The sequence below is a fragment of the Canis lupus genome, chromosome 9 (assembly GCF_003254725.2).
Source record: "Canis lupus dingo isolate Sandy chromosome 9, ASM325472v2, whole genome shotgun sequence".
NCBI classification, from domain to species: Eukaryota; Metazoa; Chordata; class Mammalia; order Carnivora; family Canidae; genus Canis; species Canis lupus.
In genome coordinates this window covers 27,618,845-27,641,780 of record NC_064251.1, presented here as the reverse complement: position 1 = coordinate 27,641,780, position 22,936 = coordinate 27,618,845, and the positions used below count along the sequence as shown (strand labels likewise).

The window sequence follows — 22,936 nt, the reverse complement described above, 5'->3', positions numbered from 1 at the left end:
AGGGTACGGGGAGGGAGACAGCTCCTTCCCCTTTCCCTGCCTGTCAGCCCCATCCCACTACACCTGCCCTTCCCAAAGCACGCTTCCCAGTGCCATCCCAGCGGTGGAAGCTAGATGGGGTTTCTGGGGGTCTGTGAAGATGCAGAGGTCAAGGACAGGGCTCGGGAGCATCTGAAGGGACTGGAGGAGGACACAGAAGAGTATCATCTTTCCCTCCAGCAGGAAGGACTCAGATTTGGAGAAGAATTTCCAACCCAATATATGTTCCAAATGAAAGAGAACCCTCCTTGGACTGGTTGGTATGAAAGCGGGGGCATGGACGATATGACCTCCTGTAGGGGGCCTTGGTTCCATCCTGGGGTAAGGGGGAGCAGCTAAATGGACATCCCAAAATAAACATCCCTGGTCCAAAGAACAACAGCTCCCATGATGTACCGAAGCATATGCAAATGTCATCATTCCTGAAAAATAAACGCTCATATAAAACATCCCCTTCCTTTTCCCCAGCTTAGAACAGGAGACAGGGGGAAGGGGAGGTCAGGATCCTTTCCTAACCCCGCTGAAGGCCAGGCTCAGCCTATATCCCTTCTCCAGGGCAAGGCTGCACCCCAACCCCCAGCCCTGGCAGGCATTACAGGCTCCCCTACCCTGAGCTTCATTCAAGCTGCAATGACCACAGACTGGGGCAGTGTCAGCCCAGAGACCTCTGAAGGTGAAGAAGGAATTGGAGAAGGCAGAGGCGTCAGCTAGAGGTCCCCCCCAACACACACACAAGCAAGGCTGAGGCCCCAAGGTTCCCACGGGATGCTGTTAGGTTTATTCCAGGGTGAGTGGGTGCCCATGGGGGGGATGGTGAGGATGGCCGAGGGCGTCTGGTGACAGGGCGCCCAGGGATGGCCACAGCATGCACAGGGCCCTACTGGGCCTGAGTCTCCGGCCAGCTGGGAAGCTCGGCCTCCTGCCCCTGCCTGACACGGTCGAGGAAGTCATTGGTGTAACAGTTTCCGTAACTCGCAGGGCTCCGTGATGGGCATTGAGCAAGCTTGGTCCTCACACACGTAGGCCGTGGCCCGGTCTTCCAGCCGCCGCAAGGTACTCAGGAAAGGCAGCTGGCGGGACAGGAAACTGGAGGGGTCCCCGTTGGCCAGGATCAGCACCTGTGGTAGCAGAAAAGTAGACAGTCACCTGGGGGCTACTGGGACACTGGCAGGGCCCACAGTGGTTTTCCTCTCCTGGGGCCACCAGAGGAGGGGATAGTGGAGAGCTGCAGAGGGGCAGGGGGGCCCCCAGGCAGGAGAGTTGGGAGGCTGGGGCAGGGCTCACAAACTCTAACCTTGTTAGGGATGTAGATGGAGTGGACACACTGCAGCAGAGCCTTGGTATCCTTGGCCTGGGGATCTCCACAGATCACGATCTGGCCAGAACAGAGAGGTAACTCCAGGAGCAGGGGTGGGGAGCTGGATCCAGACCTACCAGGGGTTCCCTGTTCCCTCCACTCTGCACTATAGCCCCAGGAAGGAACAGGGATGCAGCTGAGCATCCTCCAGACCAGCTGCCAGGAGGCTGCCTCGGATTCAAGCTCAGCAAGTGGGAACATGGACGCACGTACATAAGAACACATAAAGTGATGGTATCCTACACAGCAGTGGGATACAAACCCAGGGAGACGCACCCACAGGTGCAGACATCAGCACACAACACACACACACATACACATAGAAGCAGAGGTGTGCAGGTAAACATGCAAATATAATCAGGGCAAATCTGAACATGGCACATACATACTGGTGAACACACTAGCACACACTCGGCAGGCATGCAGATGCACAGTCACACACCTCCAGAGGCACACATATTTAGACATGCACACCCAGCAATAATGTAAATAGGGATTTGCACACAGATAAGCACATGCCTGCCCACACAATGGCAGCCCCAACCACACAGATACAGAGACAGAGAAACACTTCACCAACCGCAGGGACCCATCTCTAGCCCCTGCCTCCTGCCCTCTCTGCTCTGAGTACCCCAGTAGCAGGCGCTCACACAATCATTTACCCAGGCCAGAGGCCTGGCCCCTCAGATGCACACTCACTTGGATACCTCCACTGCCTAGAGCAGCTCGTATGGATATTCCCATGGAGACACCTGCACACACTCCTCGACGGCCACACACTCACAGACCTGAGCTCTGGGGGACAGCTCCAGGAGCCCCACCCCATGCCCCCAGCCCCCGATCCCTTCCTCTCCCCTCCCCCGGGTCCTAGCATGAGTGCCCTCACCCCCACACACCTGCTTGAGGGTCTGCTGGTGGGCTGAGAGGGCGCGGACCATCTCTGGCAATGCCACAGGGACACGGCGCATGCGCTCGGAGAAGGCAGTCAAGAGACACACACACTTGTCCATCCAGTCTTTGTGACCCGTAAAGCCGTGCATCCGAAGCAGGTTGTGGGCCGACACAGAGTTGGCACTGGGCTCTGCGCCATCCTGGTCTGCAGGGGACAGGGTGGAGGGGGTAGTAAGGGTCAGTCACAGGGTCCCGGGACCCAGCCCCAGGACAGTGACCACAGTGGTGGCGGATGGGGATGGGATGGGAAAGAGTCCACCCCGGCCCAATCCTGCCCCAGCTCTGATGCCCGGCACTTGCTGACCTCTTGCTCTCTCAGCCACTTGGCACGGGGCTGAACATTTGGTCCCCCGGCTCCCCCATCTATGGACTCCTCAATCCAGCTACACAGCTGCTCAGCTGCTCAACCAGAGTGCCATCATCCTTGCCGCTCCCCACCTTTCCCCTACTTCCCACTTCTAATCCACCCAGTCTGCTGGGTCCATGGCCAGAGTAGACCTAAATCTCACCACTTCTACCCATCTTGTACTTCCAGCTTTTCCGCAGCATTTGCCCGCCCTCGCTGGGACTGAATGCCACTGATGGCCTCCTGACTAGTCACCCGGTTTCCCCTGCCCCCCTTCGGAAGGGCCTTTTGTCCACCTGCAGTCAGAATGATATTCCTAGAACCTCACCGGACCAGCCCACGACCTACTTAAAACCCTTCAGAGATTTTCACTACTTGCCAGGCCTATAAGACCCTGCAGGGACCCAGCTTGGCCTAAGAGGGCGCCTCCCCTCCACTAGCCTCCGTCCCATCCCCCATCCTCCAGGCTTCTCAGAGTTGTTGGCTAAGTGATGCTTGTCCCGGGTTTGAGTCCATCCCCCTCACTGAGTTAGGTCCCACTGTTGTTCTCCAGCAGGGTCCTTTCATTCCTTCAGCTAACATTTGTGGAGCACCTGCTAATGTACCAGGCCTATGCTAGGCACTGGGGATGATGCAGAAGGAAAAGAAGAAAAGTCTTGCTCCCAAGATGCTTACATTTGTGGGGGGGGGGGGGCACCATTAACATACCAGATGTGTCAGGTAATGGTGAGCAGTACTAAAATGCAAGGGGCCAGGCGCCTACTACTCTATGACGCTCCTGTTGTAACTACCCATCTGTGCGTGCACTTTTGTAGTGGTCATTACTATTTATTAGTTGTTTCCCCTGCTACATTGTATTTTGTGAGGGTAAACCTTGAATGATCTATGAATCCAAGCACCCAGTTACTGCTGCCAAGTGTGTTCGTGGAATAGCTCGATCCATCTCTGTATCCACCTGTAAGTTAGTACCAATGCTAGCTCTGTTTCATGCATTAGGAAACTGAGGCTCTGGAATATAATAAGACCAACTCCAAGTCAATTGGTGAACAAATAATTGGTGGAGATGTGAACCCAGGCTGGCTCTTTACCACCACGCTGCGCTTATGCCTCCCCCAGGGAACCCAAGCCTTAACTGGGTCGAGGTCAGCCCCACACCCACCACTGACCGTCCTTCAGACGCAGGGGCAGGCCAGCCCCTAGCTCAGCCTCACTGCAGAAGTAGCCACCGCCTTGGGAGTCCCAGAAAAGCCTGTCCTGCGTGTCCTGCAGCCGCAGAGCCCACTCGAGCCATGAGCTCTCCTGCGAAGCTTCGTACAGGTCCAGTAGGCCCCGCACTACAAAGGCATAGTCCTCCAGAAAGCCCCAGCAGGGTGGGTTGCTGTGGGGACAGGCATTAGGGAAGGGGCTGCGGACAGGCCGAGGGAGAGAGGCTTTCCCAGAGGAGGCCCTCTACCTGCCCTTTCATTTAGCCTTTAAGATCTATCTCTTGGTGGGTACCTTTAGCCCACTTCCTGGATGAGTAACTGGGCTCAGGGAAGGTTAGAGCTCATAGCCAGCAAATGGAAGAGCAGGGATTGGCGCCTACCAGGAGGGAGGGAGAGGGACGGAGATAGGTCCGCGATGCCCAGGGAGACCGGCCTTCCCAAGCTGTCCTGGCCCTGACCTGTGCTCCACAGTTCCCCCAGGGCCTGCATAGCACGTCCGCATCAGGCGCCCACTGGCCACATCAAACATATGCCGCTTCAGGAACTTGGCACCATTGATGGCATAGTTGATCAGCCTCTCCTGGCCCAGGACAGCCCCAGTCACAGCATAGCCAGACACCATCAGTCCTGGAGGGAGGAGACACTAGACACTTCAGGAGAAGCCAGCTGGACCCTTCCAGGTATGTCCGCCCTGACCCTCCAAGCCCCCGACACCTCTCTGGAGCAGTGGGTAAGAACTCCTGGCTCCTGAGTGTGACCTAGGGTGGGTCACTTCGGCTCTTTAAGCCTCGATTGGCTCATTTGTAAATTGGGAATGATAAACCCGATAAAGGGAGAACTGATATCTAGCAGGTGCCTGACAGATAGGAGGGGCCTCTTGAAGGATAAAATCTGTCAACAGGATCAGGCCGCAGACATGGCCACCCCACCGTTCCAGGCGGCCAGCATCTTGCTGTCCAGGTGTGGCTTTGGCCGATGTTTCCGGGCCTGAAAGAGCTTCTCCAACCCCGTATTGAGCAAGGTCCGGACGGCATCTACGTCCAGGCCAAAGCGGGCAGCGGTCAGTTCCAGCGAATAGCGGACGGTCAGCACATTCTGGCCCTGCAGCTCCCCCTTGGGGTCCTGAGGAAAACAGCCCTGGTGAGAGGGCGTCACCTGGCCTGCTGGCTTCAGGGCCCCTCCATCCCGGACAGCCCAGCATCCTCACCTGACTGGGGCTGATGTTGCCAGCCTCTGTGAGCCCGTAGTGCTTCATGAGGAGCTGGCCCGAGGTCAGGGGCTCGGTGGCGTCCAGCACAGGCTCAGGAAGGAGGTTCTGGACCTCCTTGACCGTCCACACATAGAAGGCCCCCTCTCTGGGCCGCATGCCCCGCTCTGGGGGTGAGTCTGCGTCCTCAGCGCTGTAGAAGCCTCCAGACTGTGGGAAGAGGAGAGTTGGCTGGCCCCTGCCTTCAGGGCGGCTGAGGCCCCGAGCCCTCCTGCCGCCAGGCCCGCCTGCCTCAGTGGACACACACCCGATGACTCAGGTTCCGAGCCACGTACTGCAGGATGCCTTTGGCAACATCGGAGTAGAACTCGTCACCAGAGATCTGAGGTGGGAGGAGGGAGGTCTGTAAACAGAGGTCTCTGGGTGGCCTGGGTACAGAGAGGGCTGTCACCATTCTCCCAGGAGGGTGGGGAGAGAGCCTGGGCATACGGGAGGGGATTAAGGGTGAAGTCAAGGGGGCAGCTACAAGTCCCCAAGCCTTAGAAGGGCAGCCAGAGGTAGGGGGACAGGCTAAGTGTCTTTGCTCTAGGCTGGGTTCAGGGGTCACCTGGAAGGCTTGTGAATAGGCCACTGCAAGCTGTGCCTGGTCATACAGCATCTTCTCAAAGTGGGGGATATGCCACTGGCGGTCCGTGGAGTAGCGATGGAAGCCCTGTGCCGGGCAGGACATGGGGCTCGAGGCTGACCCCAGATTCTGCCCCCACCCCACTACCTCCTGCTGCCCCCTCCAGGGAATGCCTCCCCTCACCTGTCCCACATGGTCTCGGATGCCCCCGTTAGCCATCATTTTCAGGGTGTGCAAGGCCATCTGTTGGGCCCGAGAGCCATCTTGGGTTAGTCTATGGCTGAGCCAGTAGGAGAACAGGAAGTTCAGGATCACTGTGAGCATCAAGAACAGTCACGTGAGAGGATGGGGGACTTAGGGTAGGGGCGCAGAGATTTGGGTGATCAGGAGGCCTTTGGCCAGGCTGGGGTTAGGAGTTCACTCAACAGGCTGTCTCCCTGGACACGCTGGAGGTTAGGAGGTCAGTGGTCAACACAGAGGACAGAGGATCGCTCTCCAGGTCAGTGTCATAGGGCTGCTGCTCAGATCAGAAGTTAGGACTTCACCAGAGAGCTCCTGGCAGGCAGGGGTGGGGAGTGAGTCAGAGCAGCTCTGGTCAGCCAGAGCAGGTGGTTAATGACCAAGCCAGAGGTCAGAAGAGATCGGCCCAGATAGGCATCACAGGCATCGGAGGGCTGGGATGGGAGCGGGGAAGGCAGGGATGGGGGGCACGGACCCGGCGTGGGGAACTTGGGGGCCTCAGCAAAGCCACCATACTCCTCGTCATAGCCCTCATCCAGCTGTTGGAAGCAGCGGCTGTTCATGGTGGCGGCGGATGGTGGCACCTGCCGGTCACCCATGCTGATCTCTGAGCGGGCCAGGAGGGCTGTGGTGACACGCTGGCTGTTCTCCAGCAGGGTGTTCTTGTTCTGCTTCCACTGTAGGAGGCAGGGGCAGACCCAGAGGTCAGCATCCAGTGGGGGGGGGGTCCTTGCCCTGGACTCCCACTCCCCCACGCATCTCCACTCCCCCACGCATCTCCACTCCCTGGGAGCACACCCACCTGCTCCCGTATCCTCAGCAACACTGTGCGGAAGCCAACTCGGGTCAAGCCATCCTCGGGGGGAAAGTAGGTGCCCCCCACAAAGGGCTGGAGGTTGGGAGTCAACCACACATTCATCGGCCAGCCCCCACCACTGCTGGTGGCCTGGCAGAGAGAGGACGAGGGTGAGGGGAGCGGCCCCCTGTGCTCAGAACACCCCCACCCCCATATGGGGAAGACTACTTACTTGCACGAAGGTCATGTACACCTTGTCCACATCTGGCCTCTCCTCTCGGTCTACCTTCACGCTGACAAAGTCCTCATTGAGCAGGTGGCCAATCTCCTCATTCTGGAAGGATTCCTCCTCCATCATGTGGCACCAGTGACAGGTGGAGTACCCCACTGGAACGGGGCCACGGTGGACCGGTGGTGGTGGTAGTGGTGGTGATAACCAGTGATTGGTTAGAGGTTTCCTGGGAGGCTCCAGGCCCAGAGGACCCTTCCCCTGTCCACTACCGCCCCCTTCCTCCCATCCCAGGGAAGGGGGGTACGTTACCTGAAAGGAAAATTGGCTTGTTTTCTTTCCTGGCCTTGTCAAAAGCTTCCTGTCCCCAGGGGTACCTAGGCCGGCAGGGTTGGGCTTCACTGGCTGACCCCAGGATGGGGGTGAGGGTGAGGGAGAAGGGGTGTAGGAGGGGCTGAGAGCTCAGCTGCCCCCAGAGAGAGAGGGGTAGGAGTAGGGGGGTGTAGGAGGGGCTGAGAGCTCTGATACCCCCAGAGGGAGGGGGGCAGGGAGAGGGAGGTTTAGGAGGTCGGGGAGGGAAGAGCTTCAGGAGTGGTACTCACCAGTCCACAGGGTTGTAGGCATGTTGCAGGAGGTACGGTGACTTCTCATTGATCAGGCGGTTGGGGACCTTCTGGGGTACGGATGGGGAGCAGTTGGTCCGGCTTCCCTTCCCTCCAATAGGCATGGGTACTGAACTGCTGACTGTCGCACTGCGGTCCTTGTCCCGGGAGGAGCTGCCCCTGGTGTGGGCAGGTGTGTCAGTGACAGCTTGCCACCCGCCTCCCCCCAGCCCAGGCCCACCACGGAGGCCCACAGCACTCCCCCTGCCCCTCCGGCCCCTCTCCTGGAGCCCCCTGCTCCAGGCCCAACCCACCTTTCTGAACCACGGGGGAGACCGCGGCCTTTGTGCTCCCCCTTTTGTTTTTGGGGGGGTGAAGAAAGGTGGCTCATTGGGGGATCCCTGCCAGGTTAGTCTCCCCCAGCCTCTCGGACCTGGTGGTGGGAAGGATGATGACTGTGAGGTCAGAGTGAGTCACAATGGGCAGAATGGAACTTCAGTCTCCATTCTTTCCCCCTCACGGGGCCCCTCCCCATGGTGTCTGCACTGGCAGGTGTCTCTCTGGCCGGCCTGGGTTAGTGACCTGGGCAGGAGGCTGTCTGCTGCTGGTGGCTGGACAGGGCAAGAACTGGAGGGGCAATGACAGGAAAATCGATACAGGGGGCCCTCTCACTCAACATTCACCCCCTGGGCCCTTCCATAAGGCCAGACCCCCCCAGCACCCCCAGGGAGTCAGAAACTGGCTCAGATCTCAGGGGTCCCAGCCTGGGAACCTGGCACTGCGGGGCAGACCTAAATGACAGGCCCCTCCACCCATAAGGATTGGGACAGGTCAGCCCAGGGTGCCCCTGGATAAGGAACATGGCCTGGCACTGGGGTCCCAGTAAGGCTTCCCGGAGGTGGTGTCAGGAGAATTCCGGGGAGCTGGCCCTGCAGCAGGAAGGCGGGGAGTCGGATGCGGGATGAGGGGGATGAGGGGTTGGGGAAGAGGGGGCGGTACAGTCTGGGCCAGGTCGCGGGAGCAGTAAGGGTGGCGCGGCGTGCTGGGGACCAGCACCGTGATGCGACAAGCGGTCCCGGGCCCCTCGGGCTCGCGGCTCGGCCCACTCACCGGCCCTTACCGGCGGCGGGCGGGGAGGCCCCGCGCGGCGCGGGGCAGCAGGAGGCCGCGGCCCAGCCAGGCCCGGGCACCCAGCACGGCTGCGGGCGGCCAAGGCGCGGACGCTGCGGACCGGGAGGGAGGCCCAGGCTGCGAGGGGCGGGCCAGGGCACCCACCGGGCCGGGCCTCCCGCCGCCGCGTGGCCGGTCTCCGCGCGCCGCCCGGTGGCCGAGCGTGGGATCGCAGGCCGGACGGCGCGGCCTTGGGAGGCCCGGGTCTGGGCACGGAGGGGCCGGCTGCGCTCCGCTGGGCTCCGCTGGGCTCCGCTAGGCCTAAACCGGCTGCCCGCGGGACAGTCACGCCTCGTGAGAAGAACATGCAGGGCTGGGAGGATGTCAGGGCCGTTGGATGCCAGAGCCTTAGGTCATTTTGTCCAACCCTTGCCCATTGTACAAATGAGAAATGAGGCTGGAGGGACCCCTGGGTGACTCAGTGGTTGAGCGCCTGCCTTCGGCGGGGGGGCGTGATCCCGGGGTCCTGGGATCGAGTCCTGCATGGGGCTCCCTGCATGGAGCCTGTTTCTATGCCTCTCTCTGTGAGTGTCTCTTATGAATAAATAAATAACATTTTTTTTTTTTTTTTTAAGAGAGAGACAGAGAAACGAGGCTCGAGCAGAAGGCATGTATCCTCCAGGCCCACCCAGCCAGAGAGCTTTGACTCTGCCTTTCCATTTAAAGATCCTGGGCACATCCCACCCACTCCAGGAAGGCTTCCCTGAATAATAACGACAAGCCAGCTCTGTGTCCTATCATATACTTTCCACACTTATCTCATTTACTACATTCAGCCAATATTTATTGAGTGCCTACTGCCTGCCAGGTGCTCTGCTTAGGTACAATGGTGGGTGGAGAAAGACCAGGCTCCTGCCCCTATGTTGCACACAGTCTGTTGAAGGAGACAGAATTTAATCTGACAGACAGACACACACACACACACACACACACACACGAATGTACAACCACCCACTGTGAGAAGTGTCATGACTAAAACAAGGAACCTGATCTGGTGGGAGAGGCGACGCAGGAGAGGCTTCCCTGAGGAAATCACATTTGTGTAGCAGCCATGGAAGAACGAGAGCACGGGGTCCTGAGAGAGGGTGTCGGGGGGGTGCTGGGAAGCAGGCGGAACTGATGTGCAAAGGCCCTGGGCATAGCAGTGAGTCAGGGCTGAAGAACTACGGAAGGCAGGCATGGCTGCAGGGCAGAGAGCAAAGGAAAGAGACATAGGAGATGACGTGAGTTTGGAGGAGGGCAATTGTCCAGGTCCTGGAGGGACTCATGAACTGTGAGTAGGAGTTTTGGTTGTTGATGAGAGAACAAAGATGTTCAAGGGCTTTGGTCAGGGAAGTGACTGTGCACTTTGGAAAGGTCCCTCTGGCTTCTAAGTGGAGAATGGGCAAGAGTGGAAGAAGCAGGATTGGTTAGGAGGCTGTGGCAGGACCCAGAGGAGATGGTGGAGGTTTGCACCAGGTGGAAGTGGAAGTAGTGAGAAGGGTCTGGAGGCCTGTAGAGGAGAAGGCATCCTCAGGATTGGCAGTGAGGGAAAGGAAGATGTCAAGACTGGTTTGCAGAGTAGGGCTTATGCTGGACGGTGAGGCCATTTGCTGAGGAGGGGGCATGGAGAGGCTCAGGTGGGAGCTCGAGAGGTCATTTTTGGACATGTTGGTTTGAGGTGCCATTGAGATATATGTGTGGGGAGAACATGGCTCTGGAACAGAGGAGAGGTTTGTAGGAGGAATTGGGGCAGCGGGGAGGGTTCAGTGTGTAGACAGTGCAGGCATGGCAGGGACCATCCAGGGAGCAATGAGAGGAGCAAGCTCAGGTCTGGGCTCAAGGAACTCAGGAGCGCACCCATGAAAGACACAGACAGAGAATCACAGGAGGGTCAAGGGAACACCAGGAGAGGGTGGTGTCCCAAAGGCAAACGGACAGAGAGTTGCAAAGAGGAAGGGTCCTCACGGTCAGATTCTGGAAAAGCCAAGTGAGATGGGACAGAAAAAGGTCAAATGACTTCAGCAACACGGGAGTCATTGGCTGAACTTGGCAGACAGTGTTCAAGTGAGGTGGGGCTGACAGCAGAAGCCAACTGGAGTGGGTCAGGAGGAAGGGAAAGAAAGGGGATAGAGAGAGGTGGCATGGGTGCTTGAAGTGAGGGGAAAGATGGAAAGACTTTCAAGATAGATGAGGCTAATTATGATAAATATCAAGGAGAAGGACTTGGTTGACAGAAAGCAATTGATGACGTCAAGGAGAGAAGAGATCTCTGAGAAGGTTGGGGTGGTGGCAGAAAGGTCAGCAGGCCAGAGGGTCTGGTAGATGCTCCCTGGAAGGAATGAGATTAAGATCAGAGAACAGGAAGCCTGCCTGGAATGTGAAGGAATTTGGGTGATGACGAGCCCAAAAGTGTGACCATGGGTAAGGGTAGCTGAGAGGTCAAGGTCATCTTTCTGATTAATGGAGTCAGGTGGGGTTAAGGAAGATCTGGGTGAGGAGATTGTGAGCCAAGAGGGCAAGCATGGTGAGAATGAGGTGGAGCACAGCCCCAGGCAGAGGAGGCAGGACAACCCAGGGGCTCCAGCCTCCAAGAAGGAGGCTCTTAGAGGAGGAAAATGGTCCAGAAGGAGCTATGGGGAAATAAGGCTACCCACCTCTTCTTTGTGGGGGTCAAGCAGCATCCCTTGGGGGTCCTCAGAAAAAGTCCACAAGGGAGAGCCAGCTTAGAAGAGGAGGGCCCAGATAGGGGAGGGGTGACCGGTGGGTGAGCTACCAGGAAGGATGGAAACCTCCCAGGTGTGTGTGACAGAAGACAGACGGGGGCTGGATTCTGGGTGCTGCCTGGCAAGACCAGGAATGAGGGTATGACGGGCTCATTGCTCACGGGAGTCTCTGAAGAGGGTGGGCCCTGGGCCAAAAGGACACTGCATGGGAGGAGCCACATAGCAATCTCCTAAGGAAGGAACTCTTGTTCCCACTTGACAAGTAAGGAAATGGAGGCAGAGTCATAGAGAGGTTAAGTAATTTACTCAAGGTCAGGGAGCATAACCACTTATTACTAAGTGATTATTATTATTATTATTATTGAGTGCAAATCTTGGAGCAGAGTTGTGAGCTCTGTTGGTCTAATTCCTAAGTAGGAGCTCTTGTTGGTCCTGCCTGTAACAGCCATAGTAGGACTCCCTCCTTCCAAAAAAAAAAAAGGAAAAAAAAAAAAAAACCAACCCAAACCAAAGTAGCTCCTTTTGCCACATCCTCCTTCCACTTAAGAAAGAGAACAGCATCGTATCCTCCCTCCACTTTGGCGTTTCTGCTCTATAGAAGGCTATTTTCCCTCAGTGACCCAGAAGGGAGTGGGGGCTGGGAGCAGGGCTACTACAGGGCCAGAGTCTGAGCCCTGAGGACAAATTAGTGTCCAGTGGTGGAAGAAAAGGAATGGAGGGTCCATGGTGGCCCTAGGATAAGGTACTGGGCCCTGCCCCCTTACCTTTGTTTCTCAGACCCTACATAAGCCCCCAGAAGGGGTCAGGCTCTCTCAGCAGGCCTGAGATAGAATTTCTTGCCCTGGCAACGAAGGAAGGGGGCGGGGAAAGGGTAGAACCAGATTTAAAGTGACTCAGTAAAACAAAGGAGCACAAGGGCTCCAGTACCGGTTTTGTCTCCCCACTGAGTTCTGAGTTCCTGGAGGTTGTGGGCTTAGCAATTCTTGGATTCCTCCCCGGTGAGTGGAACACTTTGGTCGCTGCAGGTCAATATTTGTAAATGAAACCGGGGGCCCAGCCTGGGAGCACAAGGCTGTGGAGTCAGATTTTCTGAATCCCAGTCCCAATCCGTGCTAGCTTTGTGACTTTGAGCGTGCCACTTAGCCTCTCTGAGCCTGTTTCCTCACCTATAACATGACAGCAGGACCAAGGGCTATGCACTTGGTTTAATGCTCTGCTGCCTCCATTTTGAAATTCTTAATTTGGAAGAAGGGCCCTGCCTCTTCATTTCGCACTAGGCCCCACAAATTATGTAGCCAGTCTTGAGTGGGAATAGTATTATCTACCTCAGAGGGTTGTTGCAAGGGTTAAATTAAATAATCTGTCTAAAGTGCTTAGCACAGAATGAGTGGCAACGAATGGGAACAACTGTCTATTGTTCCCTGCCATTAGATCATCCCCAGGGCTGATCCACGGTAAAATGAAATGAGAGAACGAGTGAGAGCTTGGGGAGCGTCTGGAAGCGCAGGTGCCAGGCTGTGGGATGTACGGCAGGTGGGAGCATCTCTTGCCCCACACCGTGGAGCACTTGTTTCCGCCGCAGCCGGCGATTCGCGCGGTGGTCCCGGTCCAGCCGCCACGCCTCGCAGGAAGTCCACTTGGTGGAGCCGAGGAGGCGGGCTCCAGTCCCTACCACGCGGGCGTGCTCTCGGCCCCGGGAAGGCGCGGGTCTCAAGCTCCAGGAGCCTGCGGAGCGCAGGGGCGCCCGGGCCGGCCGGGGGGCGGAGCCTCAGCCGGTCCGGGCTCCCGGGGGCGGGGCCTGGTGGCAGCCCCGCCCCGCCCCGCCCCGGGGGCGGGTCCTCGTGCGCAGGCGCAGGCGCAGGCGCCGGCCCGGGCGTGCGGGGCGGGGCTGCGCTCAGAGGAAGGGGTTGGTGCCGCCGGCCTGCGGGGGTGGCTGGAGCGGCCCCGCGGAGCCCGACGTGGGCAGCAGCGGCTGCGGCAGGCTGGCGGGCGGCGGCGTGAAGGCTCCCGCCTGCGGGAAGACGCTGACCGAGGCGGGGAGGGTCACGCCGGCCGGCACGCTGCTGAGCGGGAGGGGCAGGGAGGCGCTGTAGGTCATGGAGCCCAAGGGCGCCCCGACTGGCCCGCTGGCGGGAAAGCCCAGCGCCGGCGACCCGGTGCGCATCTGATTCAGGGTCGGCCTGCCCTGCTCGCCCCCGCCGAACGGGTTGGTGGGGGATGGAGCGCTGAGACCTGCGGGGCGAGAGCGGGTGGGGAGCTTGGAGCGCGCCAGGGCGCGCAGCCCTAAATGGAGGGGGAGGCAAGATCTGGGGTCTCAGGGATAGAGAAGAGTAGGTTTTTAGAGAAGGTTTTTAGGGCAGGAGCTGGGCTCCGAAAGGAGTGATGGAGAAAAGCAGGCGGCCCGCAGTGTGGAGACCCAGCGGGGACACGGGAGTGTCCTACCTGTCAGGAAGGGGTTTCGGGTCTTTGCAGCCTGGGGCGCCTTGACTAATGAATCAAGATTGACCAAAGAGGAGGCTGAAGGGCCCAGGAAAGACTCAGGGGTCCGGCATGCTCGGGCCTCCTTGCTGGGCTGGGTTAGCACTTCCCCCAGTGCACTCAGGTCAAAGGCGTCTGGCTCCTTGGTGCCATTTTGCTTGGAACTGGGGATGGGGTCTCCAAACAGGTCCAGCTCTGGAACAGAGATAGAACGCATTGGTAGGGAGAGGGAATGGTCACTCTGTGGGAAGAGAGGACAGAGGTCACCTCTGGGTGGGCCCCTCATTCCCCAGAGCTATATCATCCCCTGCCTCCTTACCCACAGGACTGCTGGGCTTCCCAGAGGGCAGGGCCTGGGCACACTCTGGCGCCTCCTTGGTCTCTGTGGGTCCTGGAGGTTTGGCAAATGGGTCAAAGGGTGAGGTACCACCTAGAGCTGGCCAAGGAGGAAGAGGGAGAGGAGGTAGGTTGGCAAAAAGGTGGGTGTGCAGTCACTGGTCTGACCCCTTTCGGGCAAGCAGCCCTCTTAACATAGACAGGACATGCTGCCCCTTGGCACTGGAGGGAGGGGACCCAGAAGTCCTCCAGCGCCTCACCCACACTGTCTGGCCCTCTGCTTACCAGGTGCATTGGAGGTCTCCCCTGAGGCCCCCCAAGGGTCAGCCCCAGTGCTGGGGAGCTTGTGATGGGGGGAGCTCTGTGCCCAGAGGTCTGTGGAAGGGGGTCTGGCAGGCAGCACTGGGGTCCGGCCCCAGGGCTCAGAGGAGGAGAGCATAGGGGGCAAGTCCCAGGGCTGGCTTCTGGACAGGGTGCTTCCTGAAGGGACAGGAGACCAGGGGTCTGTAGAAGGTCCCCAGGAGGAGCCACTGGGCTCTGTGTTCGGCCTGAGACCTAAAACAGGAACAGCACAGACATGACCTCAGACCCACCTTTACACCCAGTCCAGGGCCCTTCCCAGTTACCCAGACCAAGTTGGGATGCAAGGGTCCCATTTCACAGATGGGATGTTGATTCAGGACCCACCCAGCAAGCTGGAGCCCATATTGAGCAAGTTGTGCCAGGAGCGTGGACTCCCAGGCATGGGCAGATCAGGCCACTTCCCAGTCAGGGATGGGCTGGGACGGGAAAGCCAGGGTGACCAGGGGAAACGAGAGAACATCTCTTGTGTTTTCCATGAGCTGGGCTCTTCAGACATTCTCTCCCATCCCTTACTACAACCCCATGTCCCAGAGGAAGCTGAGGTTCAGAGGGGTAAGTGACTTGCCCAGTGGCCGCTAGCTATGGGGAGGGGGCGCCAGCAAGTGGTGGAAAGGAAGGGGCTTTCTGGGACCAGCCTGGGAACCTCTTGCAGCCCTGCGTGCCCACCTGGGATGTCCCATGGGTCAGCGGAGCAGTGAGTGGAGGGCGGGGCCGGGGTGGGTGCGAAGATGTCTGCCAAGTCCAGGATGGAGGACTGCGGAGTGGGAGAGGCAGCCATGGCTCAGAAGTGGGTGAGACCAGAGGAAGGGCGGTCCCTGGCCTATCTTCCTCAGTCCAGCTCATTCTCTCCTTTGTTCATTTACAAACATCTGCTAATGATCCCTCGCCTCTGTACAGTGCTTTGCAGTTTATAAAATGGTTCCTCATCCATTTAGTACCTGACTTTCATAACAACCCTGTGCAGTAGATAGTACAGGTAGTGGTGTGCCCGTTTTACAGATGCATCAGCTGAGGCCCCGAGAGGGGAGATGCATGCATGAAGTTGCACAGTTGGGGAGAGGCAGAGCTGGGATAAACCCAGGCCTGCCTGACCCCTTCCTCAGTTGTCCTGATCCTCCGCCCACTGGTGGTAGAAGACAGATTTTATGACAAGTCTGCCTTCCTAGGTCAGAAATTAGCCACTGTTGAACATGGCAGAAAGGAGACAGAGACATCCTAGGGGTAGCATGCACTGCTTTGGAGGATGGCTTTGTTCCAAGTAGCTACCCACCCCCGTATTTTTGGAAAGTATGTGTATGAGCCCAAGATATTGTCTGGACCATGTGCCTGAGCCCGCTTCCCCCTCAACTAGATCCACAGCATCACATAGCCCTAGAATACGAGAGGTGGAGCTGTCCAACAAAAGGAAACGGAGGCCACCATAGTGATATGCCCAAGTCAGAGTGACAGCAAATCCAGAACCCAAGTCCAGGGACCTCAGATCAGGATTCTTTGCATCCCACTTTGCTCGGGCATCAGCCCATGCGGTCTGGAACTGGGGGCTACCACACCCCCTCCACTCCCATTCTTGTTGAATAAATGCTTAAACAGCGCTAATTATATACAAAGTGGGGTTCTAACTGCTACGGATACCAATCTGGTTCGTGTCACAGGCTCAGTCCATGCACCGCAGCCCCTCCCTACCTGGCTGGTTTTCAGCTTCTCCTCCTCCTTTCTCTCTTCTCTCTCTGGCTCTTTGTCTTGCCAACGGTGGACAGCGGCCCCAGCGCCATTGGCTACAGGGGAGTCATCTCCCCGCCAGGACCTCACCTCCTGCAGAAGGCAAGAGGAGTGAGGACAGCATGAGCGGCCCAGGCTGGACTTGGGAGGACTGGAGCTGGAGTTGAGAAGAGTGTGTGAGAGAGGTTAGGCACGGCAGGACCACTGGGCGAAGCAGGAGGAGCCTGGTTAGTGCCTATGTAGCACCTGTACCAGCACCTGCACCAACACCTGCACCAGCACCTGCCCTAGCACCTGCACCTGTCCCAGCACCTGCACCAGCACCTGCACCAGCACCTACACCTGCACCAGCACAGGAGGCTCAGCCGCTACCTTCTCATGCTCCTGCCGGCTCAGACGCAGAGCCAGCTGCAGCTGCAGATCCTCATCCCTGTGGGAGGCTGGGGGAACCGGCTGTGAGGGGGGAAGACAGGAGTGAACAGGGCCCAGTGCTCCCACTCCCGAGGGGAGAGAGAAGTGCCCACGCTAGTGGGTGTGAGCAGCCTGCTTCCAGGCAGCAAGGTGAATGTGCCTGCCTGCCTGGATTTGCGACCAGTTTCAAAATCTAGGAGATTAATCCTTTTCTTCTGGGTCCCCTGAGTGCCCCCATGTCCTGCTGTGTGAGGCCCAGCTGCTTCCTGCCCATCCTACATGGATCCAAAGAAGTGGTGGCAGAGAAGATGATGTCAGAGGGGCTACTCCTGCCCCCTAGAAGGACAGCTGGTGGCAGGGGTTGTGGGGGCAGCGAATCTCGGTGTCTCCCAGCACACTCACTACTTCCCACAGTGCACCTGGAAGACACACACATACCCTCAACCCACTAGTACTCACTGCCCTTTCTAGGCCCAGCCAGAGGAGACTGGAAGCAGGGAGGCAATCCCTGCCAAAACACTCGCGGGCACAAGGACAGGCCCTATGCTGTCCTTGGGAGCTGGACTGAGGTCTGGGGGCCCAGAGGAGAGGACCCTAGGAGTCAAGGGTGTGGGGCATCAGGGCACCTTTCCTGCCTCCCTCCAGGCTCCCCTCACCCCCAGTGCCATGCCTAGCTGTGCCCCAGGTGCCTTACCTTCTCAGCCTCCTCCCGGCTCATGGCTAGAGCCAGCTGCAGCTGCAGCTCCTCTTCTCCTGATGTCTGGGGCCGGGCCTGCTCCAAGTCGGAGGTGTAGCGGGGGGATGATGAGGAGGCTGCAACGACCACCGACCATTGTGGCTTCTTTAACCACAGAGGTGCCCGTGCCACTCCCCTCCCCCTGCCTCATCAGGAAGCTAAGGCTCAGAGAGGGAAACAGAGGAGGAAGGAAACAACTGGCAGCTGAGGGCTCTAGGGGGCCAGGCAGCATGCTGCCCAGTGCTTTGTGTGTCTTCCCATTCCACCCCCAGCAGAGTCTCCAGTCCCTCCTTTACAGACACGCCAAGAGCCCAGGGTTGCCTGGCCAGGGTCCTGTGGTAAGACTTGAACCTGGTCCCCTACTCCACCTCCTGCACTCTTCCAGTGGGGTCCCATCCTACCAGGGATCAAGTAAGGTAGGAACATGAGAGGTTCCAGGCAGTCAGGGTCACAGCTCTCAAGGTCCCCCAGCACACCCTCTAGGGCTTTATGAACTGAGGCCCCTCCTGAGTACCCCTCAGCTCCAGGACGCCCACAGTGGGGCAAGGAGGAGAGTCAAGAAGAGCTCTGCAGCCACCCGCATTTTCAAGGACAGTGCCCTCGAGCAGGGAGTCATGAGGGATGCCCCGATGGAGCGCCCTGTGCCATGTGTCTGGGCTAAGGGTATTCCTAGGCCTGGCCTCACCTAATTCTCACATCCAACAACTGGAGCAGATAAGATTTTCCCTACTTTATAGATGAGGAAACGGAGATTCAGAGAGGCGACCGTCTAGATTGCTCAGCTGGAAAGGTGCCGAGGGCGACCCCGCTGGGGGACTGCGGAGCCTGTGCATCTGCCACCCTGGCCCCGGCCTGCCGCTGGACAGCTCCCCGAGGAGCACTTAGGATCCCGCTGTGGTCTGTGCTAATTTGCGGCCCACCTGCTCTGCCAGCCAGGTGTGCCTCCCGGGCTCCATTCCCCACCTCGTCTCCCTCAATGCTCGGGATCCCCCAACACTCAGGGCCGCACCCCGCCCCGGCCCTGGGGCTCACTCACAGTTGTAGGAGGACGGGGAACCTCGAGAGCGGCCGAGCCCCAGCTGCCCGCTGCCAATGCCCGTGCCCTCCAGCGCCATGCGCTCCTTGGTCTTGAGGGCGTGGGTGCGCTCCTGCCGGAGGCGCTCCTCGTCCTTGAGCAAGGCCATCACCTGCTTGACCTTCTCGCGCACGTTGACGCCCTGGTCCTTGCCGTCGCGGTCGATGTACTGGAAGTCCTTGAGCGTCTGGATGGTGTAGAGGTTCTCGCGGCACTGGTGGGCCACCCGCTCGGAGCCCGTCTTGAGCAGGTAGTCCAGCAGCGTCAGCGCCTTGTACACGTGCCGCCAGTTCTTGCCGCTGTCATTCAGCCGCCGCCACAGCATGCCCATGACCTCAGCGAAGGCCACCGTGTTAAAGGTCAGGTCGGCGATTTCCGACATGAGCGAGCTGGGAGGGCCCCACGGGTCATTGCTGGTGGCCTCTCGCACCTTAATCTCTGCCTCCGAGTAGTTGTGCACAATGTTCTTCACCTGGCGCCGCAGCGCGGAGGTCGTCATGGCTGGGGACTTGGAGATGGGCAGCCCCTGCCCCCGCCGGAGGTGGAGGGCCGAGGGCCACCGTCTCAAGGTCACGATCTCCAGGGGTGGGCCCCCGCACTCTCAGTGGGGCGGCCGCGTCCTCGGGTTCCACATGGGTCTGCAGGAGAGAGGGACAGAACTCAGGGGCAGTGGCCCCCCTTGACAGCCACTCAGCCACCAACGGAAGGCCTGGCCACAGGTCCCCACCGGCCAGGAGCCACCGCTGGCAGGCACTTATTTTTATTTTTCTTATTTTACATATTATTCAGAAGGCATGTCTAGCCTCACATGCACGCTGCTTGTCACAGTCACACTACAAAGACGAGCTTATTATCTCCGTTCAGAGATGGGGAAGGGAGGTTCACGGAGCTGGTGTGAGCCAGGAGCTACCTCGGACACGCCCACCTTGCCCTTAGCGAGAGACACAAAAGTGACCCCCAGGGATGCCTGCTTATCCTGCTCATGCTTCGTTACCAGGATCTAGCGTAGCACCCATTCTTTCTGGTCCTCGGTCCCCACTCTCCCCATTTCTCACAGCGTTAGTTTGTACACCTTCATTCATTCAACACCTAGTTCCTGGGGCCTTCTCTGAGCCCAACACTGTGCTGAGCACAGAGCACAAGTCCTGGCCCACACAAGTCCAGTTCCAGGGGCACAGATGATGATTCAATCAAGCATGGGCATGTACAGGAGTACCCAAGCTGGGAAAATCGGGGGAGACTTCCCAGTGGAGGTGATGGTCAGAGATCTGAAGGGAAGATGAAGCTGCAGGGTGACAAAGGGTAGCTCAAAGGGAATACTTGGGAGAGGCCAGAGGCCCAGAGAGGAGTATGAGGCAGGAAGCAGGGCCTGCCTCTCGAAGAGACCTAGCCCCCGCCGCCTCTGTGGTACACACAAGAGCACTGAAGTCAGGGATGGGATGCAGCCTGCCCACAGTCACACGGCGTGTAGGTGGCCGAGCTGGGACTAAACACCTAGGTCTCCAGAAGACGAATCTGATACTTATTGTCAGGGTTACTGGTTTAGTCGTTAATTCATCTGATTGCTTTATTGTTTTGGTTCCATCTCAGCTAGATTGTAAGCTCCCTGAAGGCAAGGCTGGTTTGAGCACCCCAAATCTGAGGGGGAACTAGAGTCAGCCCGCTGGCCTCTCCACAGCTTCAGGACCAGGCCATCTGGGGAAGGCAAACCCAGGTTCAAGACAGAAAAAGGTTCTCCCAGGGCCCCACCAGAAACCAACACCAGAATCCCCTACCATGGCCGTTCCTCTGGTATGGGTACACACACACACACACACACACACACACGCTAGACCCCCAGAACCTCCACACCACCCGTGAACCCCCACCAATACCACCACCCATGGAGATTTTGCCTCCCCCCACCACCTCCCCCTGGCCTCGGGTCTCTGCCCTGGGCCTCAGCAGGAGTCAGAAGCTGCTCATCCTGCCCTCCCCCATCTGGACTTGCCCTCCACCCAGCCCTGCCAACCCTGGGCTCAGTTCAAAGCAGCCAGCAGGCCTTGGCAGGCTTCTTTGGGGCCCAGGTGCCTGGGAGAGCTTGGGCCCAGAGGAGGTGATCCCGTGGGACTCCAGGGAGATGGAATGCTGGCTGAAAGGCTGCCTACCTTCTGTCTGCTGTCTGTCCGTCCAGCCTGGCAGGCCTTCTGTGGGGATACCACAGCCAACGCTTGTTTAACTCCTGCCCTCCCCCTCACTGGTGACTCAGATCTGTCTTTACCTCCCCAACTGGTGGGCTGGCGGGTGGCAAGAATCAAGATGAGAAATAATTGTGCCCCACAGCCCGCCCGGAGTGCCCGCCCCTCCCAGTGCTGGCCACAGAAACCAGCAGAACCAGTCAGGCATCCTGACTCCACCAGCCACCCTGCCAGAGCCTGGCTTCCCCAGCCCTCCCGCCAAGCCTGGGGTAGTGGGAGGGGCCCTCCGTGCGGACCCTGCTGCCCTGCCTGGACTTTCCTTCTAGGAGGGGGAGCGGAGGAGCCTTCTCTGCACACCTTCGCTGGAGCTGGGGGAAGGGAGGCATCAGAAGCCCCAGGGAGATGCCTGGACTTCCCTCCCCTAAAGTTAGAAGGGACAAGGTGGGGAGGACGAGGGGGCAGGGTGAGGCCCAGGGAGCTCTGAAGGGAGGGAGGAGAAAAGGAAGGAACACGGGAGGGAGCAGCTGGGAGCTCTGCCAGCGGTGTTACAAGCCCAGGGTTTTATCGAACACAATATGCCCAGAAATAAAAGGGAGTGAAACAGAAACCCAGCAGCCAGTGGCGGCAGCGGCAGGCCCGGGCGGGCGGGTATGGAATTACTGCAGTGACCTTGAGCCAGACCCTGTCAGGTGGAGGGAAGGACACTGAGAAGGCAGAGCCTGAGAGGCTCATTCCGAGATATGGGGGAGGAGGAGGCAGGCGGGTATGGGGCAGAGTGGGGAGGGGCGGGCTGGGGGGGCAGGCCATGTGGCACAAGTATCCGCTCTCTCCTTTATAAAGGATGCCAAGGAGAACTTTCAGGGGGTGAGGGGGAAAGGAGAGATGGGCTCCAGGACTGGGGAGGGAAACTGTCAAGGCTCAGGAAGTAGATGGCATCCCTAGAGTGGGGATTCAGGGACAAGGGGAGAGCCTAGATACGTTGTCACGTGCAAGAGTTTGTCCAAAGTGTGTGTGTGCCACCAGCCTGCAGAGCCCCCGGTCTGCTGAGGCAGCCCCAGCCCCTGCCCCGTTGGGGTCAGCGGGAGCCCCCGGGGCAGGGGGCAGAGGGAAAGGGAGTAACTCTTGCCAGAGGGAGGCGCAGGGACAGGTGTGAGCTAGAACTCTAAGCTTAAGTCAGCCCTGAGGTGGCTGTGTCCTGGGGTCCTGGAATGGGGTGGGGGTTGCCCTGAGGCTGGAGATGCAATGGGGGGTGGAGCTAAGGAGGATGGGTGGGCAGAGGAGGATGGGACTCTGTGGGGGGATGCCACCAAAGATGCGGGTTTCAGGGTGGGGAGCCAGCCCCCCGAGTCCTGCTTCCCTGGGGCTGCAGGCAGGAAGCCTCTGGGATCCTCTACTGTCCTCCTCACCCCTCTCCCTTGGACCTGGGATGAAGACTAAGCCCCAAGCCTTCCATGAGAGGTACCACCGCTGCCAGGGAGGGGCCAGCTTACCTCTGGTGCAGGCTCCCTTGGCCCCAGCCCTGGGACCACGAGCAGCCTCTGCAGTGACCTTCCGACCCGCGCGGCAGGGGGACAGTACAGCGTCAAGAGTGACCCCAGAGCCATCCACCAAGGACCCTCGTCCTGGAGATGCCCACCCTCTCCCAGGAGGTGCAGACCCCTCGGAAGGGTGGCAGCAGGGTCCCCAGAACGGGCTGCAGCTCTGCCTCTAGCTTGCTTGTCTTTTAGACGCTCAGCCTGCAGGCAGGCAGCACTCGGAGGAAAGTTGCTCAGCTGGCCGGGCAGGTCTGCCTCAGCAGTAACAGGACACAGGAGGAAGCGCAAGGCTTGTTAACCCCTTCCTGCTGGCTGGGCAGGCGGCAACGTCAGGGGGGACGCCTGCCGGCTGGCTGGCTGACTGGCTAGCTCTCCCCAGGAAATTCGTTTTCTGAGAGCCAGGGCTGCTAGCCCACTCCCACCCCGCAGGGAGTTAACCCTTCCCCTGCCTCAACAGGAAATAGGGTGGGGGGGGGACCCATCTCTGCTGGGCCAGGAAGACCATTCCCAGGGGCTGACCCTTTGGTGGAGTTGCTTTCTGTGGGCTCCAGCTGGCCCCCTCAGCCACCCTGAAGGGGGCATCCAGGCTCCAGGCATAGCCCCTCTCTGCCTCTCTGAGGAACAGAGTGACCTG

General features: G+C 59.0%; 2 protein-coding genes and 1 long non-coding RNA gene across 6 annotated transcripts; 1 reads left to right on the top strand and 2 right to left on the bottom strand.

Moving 5' to 3' along the window:
* Positions 1–794: 794 nt before the first annotated feature.
* Positions 795–8,069, bottom strand: SPATA20 (spermatogenesis associated 20). 3 transcript variants are annotated; one of them, XM_025440250.3, is made up of 16 exons: positions 7,912–8,069; positions 7,598–7,777; positions 7,308–7,372; positions 6,999–7,153; positions 6,773–6,916; positions 6,446–6,647; positions 5,914–6,044; positions 5,713–5,817; positions 5,413–5,508; positions 5,106–5,315; positions 4,828–5,020; positions 4,357–4,525; positions 3,860–4,071; positions 2,293–2,492; positions 1,334–1,414; positions 795–1,157 (listed from the first exon to the last, which is right to left on the bottom strand). In XM_025440250.3, the coding sequence occupies exons 1-16, from the start codon at positions 7,986–7,988 to the stop codon at positions 987–989; spliced, it is 2,391 nt and encodes a 796-aa protein (XP_025296035.3). In that variant the 5' UTR covers positions 7,989–8,069; the 3' UTR covers positions 795–986. The 3 variants fall into 3 exon arrangements, with proteins under 3 accessions (XP_025296035.3, XP_048970025.1, XP_025296037.3); XM_049114068.1 differs by having other exon boundaries at positions 5,413–5,487; XM_025440252.3 differs by lacking the exon at positions 5,413–5,508.
* A 37-nt stretch (positions 8,070–8,106) lies between these two features.
* Positions 8,107–12,185, top strand: LOC125755732 (uncharacterized). The gene is made up of 2 exons (XR_007412893.1): positions 8,107–8,170; positions 9,343–12,185. It is a non-coding gene; the product is annotated as an uncharacterized LOC125755732 (long non-coding RNA).
* A 1,149-nt stretch (positions 12,186–13,334) lies between these two features.
* Positions 13,335–22,622, bottom strand: EPN3 (epsin 3). Of its 2 annotated transcripts, XM_025440383.3 has the most exons (10): positions 22,258–22,620; positions 18,552–19,228; positions 17,474–17,592; positions 16,741–16,821; positions 16,333–16,461; positions 15,316–15,403; positions 14,572–14,841; positions 14,270–14,386; positions 13,915–14,145; positions 13,335–13,704 (listed from the first exon to the last, which is right to left on the bottom strand). In XM_025440383.3, the coding sequence occupies exons 2-10, from the start codon at positions 19,087–19,089 to the stop codon at positions 13,367–13,369; spliced, it is 1,911 nt and encodes a 636-aa protein (XP_025296168.1). In that variant the 5' UTR covers positions 19,090–19,228; positions 22,258–22,620; the 3' UTR covers positions 13,335–13,366. The 2 variants fall into 2 exon arrangements, with proteins under 2 accessions (XP_025296168.1, XP_025296170.1); XM_025440385.3 differs by lacking the exon at positions 16,741–16,821 and having other exon boundaries at positions 22,258–22,622.
* Between the last annotated feature and the right edge of the window lie 314 nt (positions 22,623–22,936).

Bases quoted from the DNA above. Each gene is read 5' to 3' on its own strand.
- SPATA20 (XM_025440250.3), bottom strand. From the start codon at position 7,988: ATGAGCCACCTTTCTTCACCCCCCCAAAAACAAAAGGGGGAGCACAAA. The intron at 4,526-4,827 runs GTGGGGTGGCCA...TCCTCCCTCCAG, and splicing joins GATGCTGGCCGCCTGGAACG to GACTGATGGTGTCTGGCTAT. The intron at 1,158-1,333 runs GTTAGAGTTTGT...CTGCTACCACAG, and splicing joins CCATCTACATCCCTAACAAG to GTGCTGATCCTGGCCAACGG.
- EPN3 (XM_025440383.3), bottom strand. From the start codon at position 19,089: ATGACGACCTCCGCGCTGCGGCGCCAGGTGAAGAACATTGTGCACAAC. The intron at 14,842-15,315 runs GTGGGCACGCAG...TTCCTGTTTTAG, and splicing joins TGACCCATGGGACATCCCAG to GTCTCAGGCCGAACACAGAG. The intron at 14,146-14,269 runs GTAAGGAGGCAG...TCTCTGTTCCAG, and splicing joins GAAGCCCAGCAGTCCTGTGG to AGCTGGACCTGTTTGGAGAC.